Source organism: Hemitrygon akajei, chromosome 18 (genome assembly GCF_048418815.1).
Source record: "Hemitrygon akajei chromosome 18, sHemAka1.3, whole genome shotgun sequence".
Taxonomy (NCBI): Eukaryota; Metazoa; Chordata; class Chondrichthyes; order Myliobatiformes; family Dasyatidae; genus Hemitrygon; species Hemitrygon akajei.
The window spans coordinates 70,054,385-70,073,670 of NC_133141.1; the positions used below are offsets into that span (position 1 = coordinate 70,054,385).

General features: G+C 45.2%; 1 protein-coding gene and 1 long non-coding RNA gene across 2 annotated transcripts in view; one reads left to right on the forward strand and one right to left on the reverse strand.

The window, feature by feature from the left end:
- Positions 1–12,849: 12,849 nt before the first annotated feature.
- LOC140741505 (uncharacterized) lies at positions 12,850–13,402 on the forward strand. The gene is made up of 2 exons (XR_012102073.1): positions 12,850–13,042; positions 13,078–13,402. It is a non-coding gene; the product is annotated as an uncharacterized lncRNA (long non-coding RNA).
- A 1,442-nt stretch (positions 13,403–14,844) lies between these two features.
- The window catches only part of mrpl45 (mitochondrial ribosomal protein L45), a 58,427-nt gene continuing 53,985 nt past the window's right edge, over positions 14,845–19,286 (reverse strand). The window contains exon 8 of the mRNA XM_073071781.1: positions 14,845–15,144. Within this exon, the coding sequence (XP_072927882.1) occupies positions 15,046–15,144 (99 nt within the window). The 3' untranslated portion in view covers positions 14,845–15,045. The remainder of the gene's footprint in view (positions 15,145–19,286) is intronic.

Sequence of the window (19,286 nt, forward strand, 5' to 3'; positions counted from 1 at the left end):
GAGAAATCGCCGCAGAAAATACCAAATTTTACCATGTCATAGCATCGCTAAGTAGTTCCACTGTAGCCAGAGTGGTGAGTGGTAAAGATGTCAATCTGAAAACTCACCTATTACAGAGTTTTGGACTGTTTGAATCTGAGCACGCCAAACAGTTGCTCTCCTTGCCTGGCCTGGGTGACATGAGGCCTTCAGTACCAATGGAGCACATGCAATTTTTCCTGGGCAATCACTGTCCTTGTTCCATTTTTAAATAATTCTTTATGCAACAAATGCCTGATCAAGTTTGCACAGCCCTCACTAATACATCCGTAAAGGATAATAGGAAGCTTGCTAAAATGGCTGACAGTCTCCACTCAGCCAGTTCCTCGTCCTTTCCCTGTCTCAATAGGCCCTGTTAGCAGAGTCTGCAGGAGACTCCTGCCCGTGGCTCTGAACCAGACAAGGCCGAGTCTATGTTTTTACCATGCACACTTTAATACGAACACCAAGAAGTGACCACCATGTAGCTTTGGCAGTGCCAGCTCAAAAGGACATCGGAGGTTGGTGAACACTACAGGTTCCGACTGCTCATTACAGAGTGACGCTTCCTGTGTGACACAAGCACTCAAACGAGTATGTTGCCAGTACTGAACATTAACTACAAGGCAGAGAGTGATGGACCCTCATTGGAAGCCACCAACGGCAGCAGGATCTGGACTCATGGGACACAATGCATGACGCTCTGCTTCAGTGGAAAACACTACATACGGGACTTTGGCTTGGCTAAATTTGCTAGACCTCTGCTTGGCCCAGATTTGCTGTGCGCCAAAGCACTGTTAATAGATGCATTGAACAGTACAGCCCAGAAACAGGCCATTCAGCCCACAATGTTGTGCCGAAGCAGCTTAACAGCAAATCAAAAACTCTCAAAAACAAATCCCTCCTACCTACACCATGTCCATGTCCTTCCACCTTCTTAAACCTATCCAAACGTCTCTTAAAAGCTAATACACTTGCCTCTACCACCATACCAGGCAGCGCATTCCAGGCATCCACCACTCTGAGTGAAAAACTTACCCCACACATCCCCTTGAACCTACCCCTCTCACCTTCAATGGTATTAAACATTTCAACCCTGGGAAACAGATACTCTCTGTCCACTCTATCTGTGCCTCTCATCATCTTATAACCCTATATCAGATCTCCCCTCAGCCTCCAGCACTCCAGATAAAACAACCCCAGTTTATCCAACCTCTCTAGACAGCACGTGCCCTCTAAACCAGGCAGCTTCCTGGTAAACGTCTCCTGCACCCTCCCCAAAGCCTCAACATCTGGGGCAACCAGAACTGTCGCAATACTCCGGATGAGGCTCACCAGAGTTTTATAAAGTTGCAATTGACTTTTGAACTCACGCCTCAACTAATAAAAGCAAGCATTCCACAAGCCTTCTTAACCACCCTATCAACCTGTGTAGCCATTTTCAAGGAGCTGTGAACTTGGATCCTCTCTGCTCAGCAACACTGTTAGGACCTTTCCCTTAACAGTGTACCGTCTCCTTGCATTTGCCCTACTGAGTTGCAACTCCTCACATTTATCTGGGTTAAACTCCATCTGCCATTTCTCAGCCCATATCTGCAACTGATTTATATTGTGCTGTATTCTTCGCCGACCTTCTACACTATCCACTACTCCACCAGTCAGGGTATCATCTGGAAACTTACGAACCCACCCAACTACATTTTCATCCAAATCATTTATATATGTTACAAACAGCAGAGGTCCCAGCACAGATCCCTGTGGAACACCACTAATTACAGACGTCCTGACCGAGTAAGTCCCTTCAACCACTACCCTCTGCCCTCTATACACAAGCCAGTTCTAAATCTAAACAGCAAATTCGCCACGGATCCCATGCACCAGAAGCTTCTGGATTTGCCTCCTGTGAGGGACTTTGTCAAATACCTTACTAAAATCCACGTAGACAACCTTCACTGCCCTACCCTCATCAATCTCTCGTCACCTTGTCAAAAAACTCGATTAAACTGATAAGGCACAACCTGCCCCACACAAAGACATGCTGGCTCTCTCTAATTCTGCCATGCGTTTCCAAATGCTCATATATCCTGTCCCTAAGAATTTTCTCCAGTAATTTCCCTACAGTTGACATGAGACTCACTGGTCTATAGTTCCCTTGTTCCCTTCTTAAATAGAGGTACAACATTAGCCACTGGACGGGCCTCCAGGATCTCACCCGTGGCTGGAGAGGACACAAAGATTCTGGTCAAGGGCCCAGCAATTTCATCTCTTGCCCCCTTCACTCACCTGGGGTAAATCCCATCAGGCCCTGGGGTGTTAACAACCCTTAATACTCGTTAGGAGACCTAACACTTCCTCCTCCTTGACGTCGAAATGCCCTAACTTATTTATACACTCAGTACTGATCTGCTGGTCCTCCACATCCTTTTTCTTGGTAAATACTGAAGCAAAGTACTCATTAAATACCTCACTCACATTCTCCGCATCCAGGTAAATCTTCGAATGGTGCCATTCTCTCCCTACTTATCCTCTTGCTCTATGTATGTATGGAATGCCTTTGGATTCATCTTAATCCTCTTGCCAAGGACTTTTCATGGCCCCTCCTGGCTTTCCTAATTCCCTTCTTAAGTTCTTTTTTGACTTCTTTATACTCCTCATGTGCTCCATTTGATCTTAATTTTCAAAGCTTTACGTACTTTTCTTTTTTCTTCTTGACTAAATTCATGGAGTTCAACCCGGAGAAGTGTGAGATGGTACACTTTGGAAGGACAAACTCCAAGGCAGAGTACAAAGTAAATGGCAGGATACTTGGGAGTGTGGAGGAGCAGAGGGATCTGGGGGTTCATGTCCACAGATCCCTGAAAGTTGCCTCACAGGTAGATAGGGTAGTTAAGAAAGCTTATGGGGTGTTAGCTTTCATAAGTCGAGGGATAGAGTTTAAGAGACGCGATGTAATGATGCAGCTCTATAAAACTCTAGTTAGGCCACATTTGGAGTACTGTGTCCAGTTCTGGTCGCCTCACTATAGGAAGGATGTGGGAGCATTGGAAAGGGTACAGAGGAGATTTACCAGGATGCTGCCTGGTTTAGAGAGTATGGATTATGATCAGAGATTAAGGGAGCTAGGGCTTTACTCTTTGGAGAGAAGGAGGATGAGAGGAGACATGATAGAGGTGTACAAGATATTAAGAGGAATAGACAGAGTGGACAGCCAGCGCCTCTTCCCCAGGGCACCACTGCTCAGTACAAGAGGACATGGCTTTAAGGTAAGGGGTAGGAAGTTCAAGGGGGATATTAGAGGAAGGTTTTTCACTCAGAGAGTAGTTGGTGCATGGAATGCTCTGCCTGAGTCAGTGGTGGAGGCAGATACACTAGTGAAGAAGTGTAAAAGTACGTAAAGTACCTCACACAGAGAGTGGTGGGTGCATCCATGCACTGCCAGCGAAGGTGGTGGAGGTGGGTACAATAGGGGTCTTTGAAGAAACTCTTAGACAAATAGCTTAGAAAAATAGAGGGCTGTGCGCTAGGGGAATTCTAGGCAGCTTCTAGAGTAGGTTACATGGTTGGCACAACATTGTGGGCTGAAGGGCCTGTAATGTGCTGTAGATTTCTATGTTTCTATATACATACTTTGATAATAAATTTGAACTTTGAACATGTCAAAACTCTGCAGAAAGGGAGTCACCTAACATAAATGTATACGATCCTTACATTGTGAAATATTATGGAGTCAGATCCTTGGCTGATACCATGCTCCAGTAAAGCGCTATACTACCTTGCCACCCCTGAGTAAGTTTATATGGGTCAGCACAACATTGTGGGCTGAAGGGCCTTTACTGTGCTGTCATGTTCTATGATAAAAATTACTACACCAATACACTGGCAATGGGTAATTGTGTTTTCATGGACTCCAATCGATTCCCCAATTGATATAAAATACTTCATTCAGCAAAGTGATCGGGGAATACAGATTCATCATTCCTTGAAAGTGGTGTCATGGGTAGATAGGGTTGTAAAGAGAGCTTTTGGCACATTCATCATCATCATTATGTGCCAGGTCATGTGACCATTGACCATTCCTGGCAAATTTTTCTACAGAAGTGGTTTGCCATTGCCTCCTTCTGGGCAGTGTCTTTACAAGATGGGTGACCCCAGCCATTATCAATACTCTTCAGAGATTGTCTGCCTGGTGTCAGTGGTCGCGTAACCAGGACGTGTGATCTGCACCGGCTGCTCATATGGCCACGTGACCCTGATCAGGGTCTAAGCAGGGTCTACACCTTGCCCAAGGGTGACCTGCAGGCTAGTGGAGAGAATGAGCGCCTTATGCCTCCTTTGGTAGAGACGTATCTCCACCTATCGGTACATTAGCTTTCATAAATCAAAGCATTCAGTACAGCAGTTGGGATGTTATGTTGAATATGTATAAGATGTTGCTGAGGCTTAATTTAAGAGTATCATGTGCAGTTCTGGTCACCTAAATATCAATAAGGCTGAAAGAATACAGAGAAAATTTACAAGGATGTTGCTGGGACTTGAGGATCTGAGTTATAGGGAAAGGTTGAAGAGGTTAGGTCATTTTTCCCAGGAGCATAGGAGAGTGAGGGGAGATTTGATAGGGGAAATGCAAGCAGGGTTTTCCTCTGAGGCTGGGTGGGACTACAAATAGAGGTCATGAACCCACCCAAGCAAAACACACAAAATGCTGGAGGAACTCAGCAGGCCAGGCAGTGTCTATAGAAAAGAGTAAACAGTTGACATTTTGGACTGAGACTGGGGAAAAAAGATGAGAAGTTAGTGCAAGTTGGTGGGGGGAGGGGATGAAGAAATACAAAGTGATAGGTGAAACTGGGAGAGGAGGGGGTGAAGTAAAGAGCTGGGGAGTCAATTGGTGAAAGATAAAGGGCTGGAGAAGGGGGAATCTGATAGGAGAGGGTAGAAGACCATGGGAGAAAGGGAAGGAGGAGGAGCATCAGAGGGAGGTGATAGCCAGGTAAGGAGATGAGGTGAGAGAGGGAACAGGAATGAGAATGGTGAAGGTGGGGGGGGGGGGGGGTAATTACTGAAACTTCAAGAAATCGATGTTCATGCCATCAGGTTGATGCTAGACGGAATATGAGGTGTTGCTCCTCCAACCTGAGAGTGGCCTCATCGTGGCAGTAATGGAGGCCATTGACTGATGTCAGAATGGGAATGGGAAGTAGAATTGAAATGCCTGACCTGCTGAGTTTCTCCAGCATCTTGTGTGTGTCGCCTGGATTTCCAACATCTACAGATTTCCTCAAATATTACCCCACCCACCATCTACACTTTCATCCAGGCCATTTATATACATCTGCAACAGCAGAGGTCCCTGTGGAACTCCACTAATTACAGACCTTTAACCACTAACTTTTGTCTTCGATGGACAAGCCAAACTTTTCTCAAATATTGACGAAGGACTGAAGGTGGGAGAAAGGGGAGGAGATGGGGAGGGCAACCAGAGGAAGGGTGATGTGAGGGGGAAGGACAGGGAAAAGGGGCAATGCGACCAATGAGATAGAGGAGAAAGGAGGATAAGAGGGGGGTGTTCCCCACATATAGCTGTCCTGATTTTAAAATTCCCAGCTTATTTGAAGTTTCCTGTTGGCTACTCACCTTTACAGCACCAGTGATCGGGGTTCAATTCCCTGTAAGTTCATACGTTCGCACCATGACCACATGGGTTTCCTCCCTCACTCCAAAGACAGATGAGTCAGGGTTAGAAAGTTGTGAACATGCTGTGTTAGCCGAAGCACTTGCTGGCTGACCCCAGCACAATCCTCGCTGATTTGACACAAACGATGCATTTCACGGTATGTTTCAACATACATGTGACAAATAAAACTAATTGTTAATCTTTATCTCCCGTCTGTGTAACCTCCTGCAGCATACAACCTGTGACACGCAAGAACGTTAGTTACAGGAGCAGAATGAGGCCATTTGGCCCATTGAGTCTGCTCCACCATTTCACCATGGCTGATCCATTTCCCTCTCAGCCCCAATCTCCTGCCTTCTCCCCATATCCTTTCACACCTTGACTAATCAAGAATCTATCAACTTCTGCCTTAAATGTACCCAATGACTTGGTCTCCACAGCTGCCTGTGGCAATGAATTCCACAGATTCACCACCCTCTGGCTAAAGAAATTCCTCCTCATCTCCGTTGTAAAGGGACATCTTTCTGTTCTGAGGATTCCTCGGTCTCCCAAATGAGCCAGAAGTCATCGAGCTACAGCTCCAGGCCCTTAACACGTTCTCTGAGGGGCTGCACCTGGTGCAGATGTGGTTATCTGGGAAGCTGCAGGTCTCCCAGATGTAAACGTATATGGCGGATAAAGGTTTAAAGGGGAACGGGTCATAGGGGAGTGGATCCTACTTACAGCTGTCTTGATTTTAAAATCCCCCTTTTTTTGAAGTTTTCTGTTGGACTCACACTCTTCCCTATCGGTGTAACCTCCTGCAGTGTACAACCTGCGACATTCTTGTGCTGCTCAAATTCAGGACTCCAACCCCTGACTTGAATCACGTTCATGGCCCCATAATATGTAAGAGGATATGGAAAGTTTCTTTTCAAATATATGGTACCATGCAAAAGTGTTAGGCACGTATATATAGATTGGGTGCTTAAGACCTTTGCACAGTACTGTAGTGATTTCATGTAATGCACTGTACTGCTGCCACAAAAAAAACAAATTTCATGACATGTGTAAGTGATGATAAACCTGATTCTGATCTGGGTCTCTATTGTGAACTGAGAGTGGGAAGGGGGCAGGGAGAGGGGAATCATGGTTGGGGAAAGGGGAAGGGAGAGGGGAGGGAGTGGGAAGCACCAGAGAGACATTCTGTAATGATCAATAAACCAATTGTTTGGAATCAAATGACCTTGCCTGGTTTCTGAGGATTGCGTGTGTATGTACCCTCTATACCACCTTCCCCCCCCCCCCACCCCAGCACTCCTTCTCACCCACCTGTCCCACACCTCTCCTGCAGTGCTGCACCTTCACTGTTCCCAACATCCTGTGCTGCTCCCAGATTTACAAATGTTCTCCGCCCCACGTTGATAAAAGTCTTAGGCACCCTAGCTATGGATATATATAGGTGGCTAAGGGATTTGCACAGAGTAAAAGAGATGCGAGAGTGGATATTGGACTGCTGGAAAACGATGCTGGAGAGGTAGTAATGGGGGACAAGGAAACGGCGGACAAACTTAATATTTTGCAACAGTCTTCACTGTGGAAGACACTAGCAGAATGCCAGAAATTCAAGTGTGTCAGGAGGCAGAAGTGAGTGTAGCTGCTATTACGAAGGACAAGGTGCTTGTGAAGCTGAAAGGTAGATAAGTCCCCTGAGTGTATTTAAAGCAGAAGTTGCTCGGTTCTTGATTATTCAGGGCGTCAAAGGTTATGAGGAGAATGGCATTGATAAGGAAAATAAATCAGCTGTATATATAAATTAATGGCCTCATCTCCAGATGCCAAGATCTGGAATTACCTCCCTCAACCTCAACACTTCTCCCCCTTCCTTGAAGCTCCTCAGAAGCCATCTTCTGAGCAGCCTCTCAGTCCCTCCCGCCAACGTGGCTTGGTGCTGCTGCTTTCCGTTCACGTGTTCCTATAAAACAGAGAACATTACAGCACAGCCCAGCCCATGATGTTGTGCCAACCTTTCAATCTTCTCCAAGACCCTTCCCTCCTACACAGCTCTCCATTTTTCAATCATCCACATGCCTAAGATTTTCTTAACATATCTCCAATGTACCTGCCTCTACCATCATCCCTTGCAGGGTATTCCACACACCCACTACTCTCTGTGTAAAACACCCACCTCTGACCACAATAATGTCCTCCAATCACCTTAAAATTATGCTCCTTTATATATGCCATTTGCACACGAGGAAAAAGTCTCTGGCTCTCCTTTCGATCTACGTCTCTTTTTATATTGTACACCTCTATCGTCACCTCTCATCCTCCTTCACTCAAGAGAAAAGCCCCAGCTCGCTCAACCTACCCCTCATAAGACATGCTCTCTAATCCAGGCAACATACTGGTAAATTTGCTCTGCACTTTCTCTAAAGCTTCCACATCCTTCTTATAAAGATGTGACCAGAACTGAACACAATATTCCAAGTGTGGTCTAACCAGTGTCTTAAAGAACTTTAAAAGATAGGAACAGAATTAGACCATTTGGCCCATCAATTCTTCTACACCATTCCATCATGGCTGATTTATTATCCCCCTCAATCCCATTCTCCTACCTTCTCCCAATAACTACTGACACCCTGACTAATCAAGGACCTATCAACCACTGCTTTAAATATACTCAATGATATGGCTTCCAAAGCTGTCTGTGGCAATGAATTCCACAGGTTCACTACTTTCTGGCTAAAGAAATTCCTCCTCATCTCTGTTCTAAATGGACATCCCTCTTTTCTGAGTCTCTGCCTTCTGGTCCTAGATTCCTCCATTATAGGAAACATCCTTTCCACATCCACTCTATCTAGGCCTTTCAATATTCCATAGGTTTCTGTGAGATTCCCTATCATTCTTCTAAACTCCAGGAAGCACAGACCCAGGGACATCAACGCTCCTCACATGTACATTAACCCTTTCATTCCCAGAATTATTCTCATGAACCTCCTCTGGACCCTCTCCAATTCCAGCACATATTTTCTTAGATAAGGGACTCAAAACTGCTCACAGTTCTCCAAGTGTGGTCTGGCCAAAGTCTAATAAAGCCTCATCATCACATCTTTGCTCTTATATACTAGTCCTTTCGAAATGAATGCTAACATTGTATTTGCTTCCCTTACCACCAACTCAACCTGCAAGTTAACCTTTAGGGAATCCTGCACAAGGACTCCCAAGTTGACTCACTTCTGATTTCTGAATTTTCTTCCCAGTTAGAAAATTGTCTATGCCTTTAGTCCTTCTACCAAAGCAATGACCATACACTTCCCTAAACTAAGTTCCATCTCCACTTCTTTGCTCATTCTCCCGATCTGTCCAAGTCAATCTGCAGGTGCCTGTCTTTCCAGGGAAACATGAATGTTGTGTGTAGTCCCAACACCGATCCCTGCGGAACACCGCTAGTCAGTCACCACCAGCCAAACAGTTTTATTCCCACTCTTTGCCTCCTGCCAGTCAGCCAATCTTCTATCCATGCTAGTATCATTCCTGTAATACCATGGGTTCTTATCTTGTTAATCAGCCTCACGTGCGGCACCTTGTCAAAGGCCTTCTGAAAATCCAAGTACACAACATCCATTAACTCTCCTTTGCCTATCCTGCCTGTTATTTCCTCAAAGAATTTCAACAGATTTCTCAGACAAGATTTCCCAACCACTGAGGTCAGGCTAACTGGTCTATAATTTCCTTTCTTCGGCCTCCTTCCCTTCTTGAAGAGTGGAGTTCCCAGCCCTCCAGGATCTAGCGATCCTTACCACGACATCCATAATCTCTTTCAGAACCATCTGGTCAGGGTGACTTATCTACCTTCAGATCTTTCAGTTTCCCAAGCACCTTCTCCCTAGTAATGGCAATTGCACTCACTATTGCCCCTGACAGTCTTGAATTTAACATTTCTGCAACATTAGCTCACGTGCCTTGAACTTTAATTTTATTTATTTACCTAATTTAGTGATACTTCCAGCCCAACAAGTCGCACTGCCCCAGCAACCCACCTATTAACCCGAGCCTAATCACAGGATAATTTACAATAACCAATTAACCTACTAATCTTTGGACTGTGGGAGGAAACCGGAGTACCTGGAAGAAAGCCATGCGGTCATTGGGAGAATGGACAAAATGGTGCAGAGATGAACTCCAAAATCTGATGCCCCAAGATGTAATAACATCGTGCTAACCACTACACTACTGTGGCACCCTATTCCCCTGATTTAATGAAGGTCAACACCATATCACATGCCTCCTTAACTGCCCAATCATATAAATAGATTTGAATCTTAGACCATAAGACATAGGAGCAGAATTAGACCATTCAGCCCATTGAGTCTGCTCTACTATTCCATCATGGCTGATCCATTTCCCTCTCAGCCTCATTCTCCTACCTTATCCCTATATCCTTTCACCCTCTTACTAATTAAAAACATATTCAAACTCCCCCACTAAAGGAAACATCCTCTTCACATCCATCTTCAGTCTTATCAACCTGCACAGCAACTTTGAGGGATCTATGGATGTGGACCCCAAGATCCTTGTATCATCTGTTAAAAAAAATTTATAAATGCAAACTCAGCTTGAAGCCATCGGATCAGTAAGCACAAGTTACATTCTGTTGACAGATTGCAAGCAGACTGTGCTTTGAATAAATTCACACAGCCAGTGCATTTCTCACTTGAAAGCCAGCACCCCCCATGATTCTGAAATGTGTTCCTACAAGTTTCCAGCCTGAAGTCTTTGAATGTGGAGTGATTTTGACCTTGAACACTGCCAGTAAAATAAGTTGCTCCAACAATCACTTAGATATTATCAACTAATCTCAGGAAACTGGTAAAGGAAGTATTGACAATCACCAGTTTCTTGGAAATGTCACATTCTTACAAGGCAAGACACAGGAGCAGAATTAGGCCATTCGGCCCATCGAGTCTGCTCCCCCATTTCATCATGGCTGATCCATTTTCCTTTCAACCCCATTCTCCTGCCTTCTCCCAGATCCTTTCACACCTTGACTAATCAAGAACCTATGAACCTCTGCCTTAAATGCACCCAGTGACCTGGCCTCCACAGCAGCCTGTGACAACGAATTCCAGACTCACCACCCACTGGCTAAAAAAATTCATCCTTACCTGTTCTAAATGGATGCCCTTCTATTCTGAGGCTGTGCCCTCTGGCTCTAGACTCTCCCACCAAGAGAAACATCCTCTTCACTTCCAATCTATCTGGGTCTTTCAAAATTTGATAGGTTTCAGTAAGATCCGCACGCCCCCCCCCCACCCACCCACGCTTCCAAATTCCGGTGAGTTCAGGACCAGAGCCTCTGATTGCTGCTGATATAGTAACCCTTTCATTCCTGGAATCATTCTCGTGAACCTCCTCTGAACCCGCTCCAACGTCAGCACTTCCTTTCTTAAATAAGGGGCCAAAAACAACTCAGGATACTCCAAGTGAGGCCTCACTGGTGCTTTATAAAGCCTCAACATTACATCATCACACACAAAATGCTGGTGGAACACAGCAGGCCAGGCAGCATCTATAGGGAGAAGCACTGTCGACGTTTCGGGCTGAGACCCTTCGGGACCTTTCTTCCTCCTACTAAAATGCATGACAATACACTTCCCTATATTGTATCCCATCTGCCAATTCTTTACCCATTCTGCACTGATTTGAGCATGGTAGGAGTTTGGGGACTGATGATCACATCTGCAGAGGGTTGTAAACTCAACCAGCTCCATCACAGGCACTAGCCTCTCCACCATGGGGGACATCTTTAAAAGTTGACACCTCAAGAAGGGACTCTCACCATTCGGGACATGCCCTCTTCTCGTTATGACCATTATGGAGCCTGAAGACCACACAAAATGTTTTAGAAACAGTTTCTTCCACTTTCCCATCAGACTTCTGAACAGTCAATGAACCCATAAACACGTTCTCTTTTTGCACCCGTTAAGTCTCGTGAGACCATGGATTTGCGCCTTGGAAGATTTCCAGGGCGCAGGCCTGGGCAGGGTTGTATGGGAGACCGGCAGTTGCCCAAGCTGCAAGTCTCCCCTCTCCACGCCACCGATGTTGTCCAAGGGAAGGGCACTAGGACCCAAGCAGTTTGGCACCGGTGTCGTCACAGAGCAATGTGTGGTTAAGTGCCTTGCTCAAGGACACAACACGCTGCCTCAGCTGAGGCTCGAACCAGTGACCTACAGATCACTAGACCAATGCCTTATCCACTAGACCATGCGCCAACACTCTCTTTTTGCACTATTAACCTACTTATTGTAATTTATAATCATTTTTATCTATTGTGCATACTCCTGCCACAAAACAGCAAATTTCATGACATATACTGTAGATAGAGATAGGACATAGTTAGGGTAAATGCAAGCAGGCTTTTTCCACCGAGGTTGGGTGAGACTAGAACGAGAGGTCATGGGTTAAGGGCAAAAGGTGAAATACTTAATGCGAACCTGAGGGGTGACACAAGTGTGGAGCGAGCTGCCAGTGGAAGTGGTGGATGCGAATTCAATTTTAACATTTAGAAGTTTGGGTCGGTAGAATAATAGTTTGGCAGACACTAGATGGGCTGAAGGGCTTGTCTCTGTACTGATGTGCTCTATGACTCTACATGTCAGTGATAATGAATCTGATTTTCCTGCTTTGATGTAGTAGTGAGCCTATGTTAGAAGTTCTGTCCTTCCAGTGGTCTCATGTGGCAGCCAAGACTCAGGTGGTCACGAGTTCAAGTCGTGGATCTCTGTAATGACTAAGAATTTCCTTGCTGGAGCAAGGCTTTGAGCTCCAGGCAGATTGTTGGGTTCAAACTCACGAGTGTATACCATTCATTGAGGTCCTGGGACAAATAACAGTGGTTAGCACAATGCTTTACAGTACCAGCGACCCGGGTTCAATTCCCACCACTGGCTGTGAGGAGCTTGTACATTCTCCCTATGATCACGTGGGTTTCCTCTGGGTGCTCTGGTTTCCTCCCACAGTCCAAAAACGTACCAGTTGGTAGGTTAATTGGTCATTGTAAATTGTCCCGTGGTTAGGCTGGGTTAAATAGGGGGTTGCTTGGCAGAAGGGCCTACTCCGCGTTATATCCCAATAAATAAATACCACGTGTACTACAAACCCAAGAACTGTAATTAACATCATTTATTGAATGTTATAGGGCTGACATCACACCTTAGTGTCTGCCAGCCACATCAATGAGACATCATGTCAGCCTTGTTTTTGTTCCTTCAGACTACAAACTCATCTGTGATTACTCACCATCTGTACAGAATATAGTGAAAACCAAACCAGAATCAAGACACAAAATGCTGGTGAATTCAGCAGGTCAGGCAGCATCTTTGCAGAAGAATAATCAGCAGGTCAGGCAGCATCTTTGCAGAAGAATAAACAGTTGATGTTTTGGGCTGAGACCCTACATCAGGACTGGAGAGGAAGGGGGCAGTAACCAGAATAAGAAGGTGGGGGAGGGCAGGAAATATAAGCTGTGAGGTGATACGTGAAGCTAGGTGAATGGGGAAGGTGGGTAGGTTGGAATGAAGTGAGAAGCTGTGAGGTGATAGGTGGAAAAGGTAAAGAGCCGAAGGAGCAGGGATCTGATTGGAGAGGAGAGTAGACCAATGGAGAAAGGGAAAGAGGAGGGGCACCTGGGGATGTTATAGGCAGGTGAGGAGAAGGGAAGGAAGGGGCAAGAAGAGACCAGAATGGGGAATTGAAAAAGGAGGAAGAGGGTAATAAAAAAGCCTTGCAGAGGGTGTTTAGGGGAGCAGAGAAGGTTATTGGGGTCTCCCTACCTTCTGTCCAAGACCTCTTTCAGAGTCGATGCCTCCAGAAGACACGGTACATCATTAAAGACCCCTCACACCCTCTCCGTGAACTGTTTGTTCTTCTGCCATCAGGCAAACGTTACAGGAGCATCAAAACAAAAACCACAAGGCTACTAAACAGCTTCCTCCCACAGGCAGTCAGACTGCTAAATAGCTGCTCTACCTGACTCTGCTTTGGACACTTTTAACTTGATTTTAACCGACATGTGGCTGTTGTGTTTACTATTTATCGTTGTGTTTTACTATTTATTGTTGTGTTTACTATTTATTGTCGTGTTTACTATTTATTGTTGCGTTTGTTATGTTATGATTGCACTTGCTCCTGGGAAACGCTCTCATTCTGCCCTGCAGAGCTGATGTATGGTTGGAATGACAATAAAGCTTTTGAATCTTGAATGCCATGATCTGCAGACAGCTACCTACAAAAATTTGAATGCATCAGCGATGAATCACTACAAACACACCAGTGCTCTTGGTATGAAGACCAGCTAGGGAAGTGGCCCTCTGTAGGTTTTATGATGTCAGTCTGTACATCTTAAGCTCTAAGCTGTCAGATACCATTTCCTGCAGATTGCTCAGGAGTCCAGAGGTAGAGACCTAAAGCCCAATGTCTCTGGGTCGTCTCCTCTGGAGGTGGGAGGTCCAATGTTGCAAGTCTAGGCCAGGGACTGGAGGTCAGAGGCCTGATTTCTGCTTGTCCTAGCCAGGGAGTGGAGGTCAAAGGCCAAATTTCTCCAAGTCTTGGCCGGGGAATGGAGGTCAGAGGCCTGATTTCTGCAGGTCTAGGCCTGTGAGTGGAGGTTGGATGCCTGACGTCTGTGAGCCCAGGCCAGGGACTGCAGGTTGGAGGCCTGATTTCTGCAAGTCTAGGCCAGGGCAGAGACTGGAGGCCCACTGCCTGTGAGTCTGCAGCCTAGGAATGGAGTCGTACCTTGAGGTTGAAAGACTGTGTGTGTGAGTGGGTTGTGGGGTGGCAAGGTGGAAAACTGCGTTGAGTTTTCTTTTGGTTGTTGCTGCTTGTGCTGTTTTGCTGAGTATTGTGGTCTGGCAATGCTTGAGGGCTGTCTTTAGGTGTCTGGTTGTTAACACAAAAACGACACACTCACTGTATGCACATGTGATAAGTAAATCGGAGTCTGAAAATTAACAAGAGAAATAAACTTGTGCTGGGATTGGACTTGGACTAAATAATAAATTCTGATGAAAAACCAAAGCGGATTAAAGTCAGATTTCTGAATGGTCCATGAACACTTCCTCACTATTTTTGCACTGTACTGCTACCCCAAAACAAGTTTCACAACATACGAACATGACAATTTATTATTCTGATTCTGCTTTGTACTGTACCAGCTCCATGCGTGGTTATTTGTCTCGGAGGGCCAGTTAATGCAGAGTACATACAGGTTGCACATAAATTTAACTTGTTCCTCAAAATACAATGTCCCAGCACAAACAGCAATGGAGAAATGTTTTCGATCCGTTTGTGTCTCCCCGCAGGACTTCTCACTTACTCCACTGCACAGGTTCAGCTTTCGGAATCTCAATATTCTTTGCTTCAAACTCTTCCCATGGCTGCAGCTTGGGTCCAGGAATCATAATGGTCTGGTGTTTAAAAAAAAAACAAGACAAGATTATCATTTCCATCACCGAAATTATTAAATATTTTTCATATTTCCTGCTTTACAGAGCAAGAATAGAATTCTAAAGTAACTCCATTATCCATCCTATATTATATGGAATATTTTAAAGACATGGGTTCAGGTTTTAAAGAAATCCGCCACTGTAATTGTAGATTTCTTACACCCAAGTCAGTCTTGGCTTCTAGCTTCAATGTACAGACGAGAGCACAAAATCTTACCTGACACACTAACTCACGGCAGATGGAGTTCAATCTGGCAAAGTGTGAAGTGATTCACTTTCAAAGGTCAAATTTGAAGGCAGAATACAGGGACCTTATTAGCAGTGTGGAGGAGCAGAGGAACATTGGGGTCCCTCAAAATTGCCACACAAGTTGATCAGGTGGTTTAAAATGCGTTTGGTCTTCATTAGTCAGGACACTGAATTCAAAGGTAATGTTGCAGCTCTATAAAGCTTTGGTTAGACCACACTTGGGAGTATTGTGTTCAGTTCTGGTCACCTCATTATAGGAAGTATGTGGAAGCTTTAGAGAGGGTGCAGAGGAGATTGACCAGGATGCTGCCTGGATTAGAGAGGGTGCAGAGTAGATTTACCAGGATGCTGCCTGGATTAGAGAGGGTGTCTTATGAGGATAGGTTGAGTGCGCTAGGAATTTTTTCTCTAGAACAAAGGAGGATGAGAGATGACTTAATAGGGGTGTACAAGATGATGAAAGGCATTGATCGAGTGGAGAGCCAGAGACTTTTTTCCAGAGTGGAAATGGCTGAATACGAGGGGACATAATCTTAAGGTGTTCGGACGGTATAGACGGGATGTCAGAATTCGGGCTTTTACACAGAGAGTGGTAGGTGTATGGAATATGCTGCCAGGGGTAGTGGTGGAGGCAGATACATTAGGGATATTTAAGAGACTTTTAGATAGGCACATGGATGACAGAAAAATGGAGGGATTGATTTTAAGAATAGGTTAAAAGGTCAGCACAACATCATGGCTGAAGGGCCTGTACTCATTACTGAGGGACCAACTACCACTGCAAGCGATGCATGTCAGATGAGTAAGCCATCTTGGCGTCTCAGATAATCGTGAAAGGAATTCCCCTGGCATTATTCAAGCAAGAGGATTATCCCTGGAATCCAGCTAATAATTACCTTTCAACCAACGGACATTTTCTAGGGGAGCTCTCTTAAAAAGGCTGCAGAATTATCATATTACAATTGCAAACACTCACAGAACAAAGACCACTACAGCACAGTACAGGCCCTCTTGTGCTGAGACCAATCTAACCCTTCCTTCCCACATCACCCTCCATTTTTCTAACATCCACATGTCTAAGAGTCTCTTAAATGTCTTTAATGTACCTGCCTGGATCAGCATGCCTGGCAATGCATTCTATTGTGTACTTACCTCTGACATCCCTACTTGACCTGAAAAATATACACCCTCGTTTTAGCCATTTCCACCCTGGGAAAAAGTCTCTAGCTCTCTATTTGATCTGTGTCTCTTATCAAAGATTCAAAGTACATTTATTATCAAAGTATGCATACAGAAATTCACCCTCCTGCAGAAACAAAGAAACACCATGGAACCCGTTCCAACACCCAATGCATGAGAAAAAGAACAGATCACGCAAACAGTAAAAAAGTGAGTAACACACTTTCAAACCACAGTCCTCAAAATGGTCTAGGAATGTTCATTTTAGTTCAGTTCAGTTCAATTTAGCACCGTGTCATTTATTGGCTGCAGTCTGCAGAGCCAATCTGCACTGAAGCACCACGAACAAATTGCACAAATAGCAGAAAAGAAAGATCATCTTGTACACCTCTCATCCTCCTTCACTCCAAAGAGAAAAACCCTAGCTGGCTCAGCCTATCTTCAAGTATAAAATGATTTTTATTAGCAAAATGGAAGATATCACTGAATGATGGCGGCTATATGTCATTAGGAGTTTGAGGAGATTTGGAATGTCACCAAAGACACTTGGAAATTTCTATAGATGTACCGTGGAGGGAATTCTAACTGGCTGCATCACTGTGGTATGGGGGGGGGCACTGCACAGGATCGAAGTAAGGTTCAGAAAGTTGTGAACTCAGTCAGCTCCATCATGGGCACTAACCTCCCCAGCATCCAGGACATCTGCAAGGAGCGATCTTTAAGGACACCCAAGACATGCCCTAATCTCATTGCTACCATCAGGGAGGAGGTACAGGAGCCTGAAGGCACACACTCGACGATTCAGGAACAGCTTCTTCCCCTCTGCCATCAGGGAGGAGGTACAGGAGCCTGAAGGCACACACACAACGATTCAGGAACAGCTTCTTCCCCTCTGTCATCAGGGAGGAGGTACAGGAGCCTGAAGACACACACTCAACGATTCAGGAACAGCTTCTTCCCCTCTGCCGTCAGGGAGGAGGTACAGGAGCCTGAAGACACACACTCAATGATTCAGGAACAGCTTCTTCCCCTCTGCCGTCAGGGGGGAGGTACAGGAGCCTGAAGACACACACTCAATGATTCAGGAACAGCTTCTTCCCCTCTGCCATCAGGGAGGAGGTACAGGAGCCTGAAGACACACACTCAACGATTCAGGAACAGCTTCTTCCCCTCTGCCATCAGGGAGGAGATACAGGAGCCTGAAGACACACACTCAACGATTCAGGAACAGCTTCTTCCCCTCTGCCATCAGGGGGGAGGTACAGGAGCCTGAAGACACACACTCAGCGATTCAGGAACAGCTTCTTCCCCTCTGCCGTCAGGGAGGAGGTACAGGAGCCTGAAGATACACACTCAGCGATTCAGGAACAGCTTCTTCCCCTCTGCCATCAGGGAGGAGGTACAGGAGCCTGAAGACACACACTCAACGATTCAGGAACAGCTTCTTCCCCTCTGCCATCAGGGAGGAGGTACAGGAGCCTGAAGACACACACTCAGCGATTCAGGAACAGCTTCTTCCCCTCTGTCATCCAATTCCTAAATGGACATTGACCCCATGAACACTACCTCACTACTTTTTCTTAACTCTTTTTATACTACTTATTTAATTTAACTTTATATATATATATATTTACTGTAATTTACAGTTTTTATCAGTTTTTATTAAGTATTGCAATGTATTGCTGCCACATAACAACAAATTTCATGAGATATGTCGGTGATATTAAACATAATTCTGATTCTGAAATGCATATTTCTCTTGTTCTTCTGTTGTGTAACTGTAACTTGCTCATATTTTGGGTTCTATGTAAGTGTTCACAATTGTAAGATAGTAATTCTGCAGGCTATTTAAGACAAGCTTCCACTAACAGATACCATACATCTGTCTGTTAGTTGAAAGGTAATTATTGGCTGGGCTACCAGGAATAATCTTCTTGCTGTTTCAATAATGTCATGGGAATTTCCTTCACAGTCAGCTGAGACACCAACAAAGGGTTATAGCTTACTCAAGATTCAAGATAGTTTAACGTCATTTCCAGTACACAGTATAAAGGAGAACAAAATAATTGTTATTCTGGATCTGATGCAGAACAAAAAAAACACAATAATAATTAAAAAACACAATAACTATAAATACATAAGTTAGCTTGTGTACATTACTGTGCACCCCAGCTATATTCATGTTCCTAAGACTTGTGCACCATACTGGAGCAGAGAGTGAATATGGCCTTCACAGCACGTAACTCCACATGCAAATAATTCTTTGCGGGAATGGGACCTACTCATGGGGTTTCATAACTGGCCGTTGTTGTTTGCCATGCCAAGGGCTCAGCCTAAGAGTCCGGATCGAGGGTCGGTGTAATGGCAGGAGACCCGTGTGTCTTCAGGGGAGTCGGGATATCTGCAGTTGTGTATCTGGAGACCCGGGATCTTTGAGATCTTCAGGCACAGAGCTCGGAAAAAAAGCAACGTCATGGACTTTTAACACCGTAAACCAGCGAGTTGTTCGTTATGTCTCCCGCTCGCTGGGAAAACGGAGACACCTCCTTCTCCCTCATTAGGGGGAGAGAGGGAGAGAGAGGGAGGGAGAGAGAGGGGGAGAGGGGAGAGGGGGAGAGGGGAGAGGGGGAGAGGGGGAGAGAGGGAGAGGGAGAGAGAGAGAGAGAGAGAGCCTG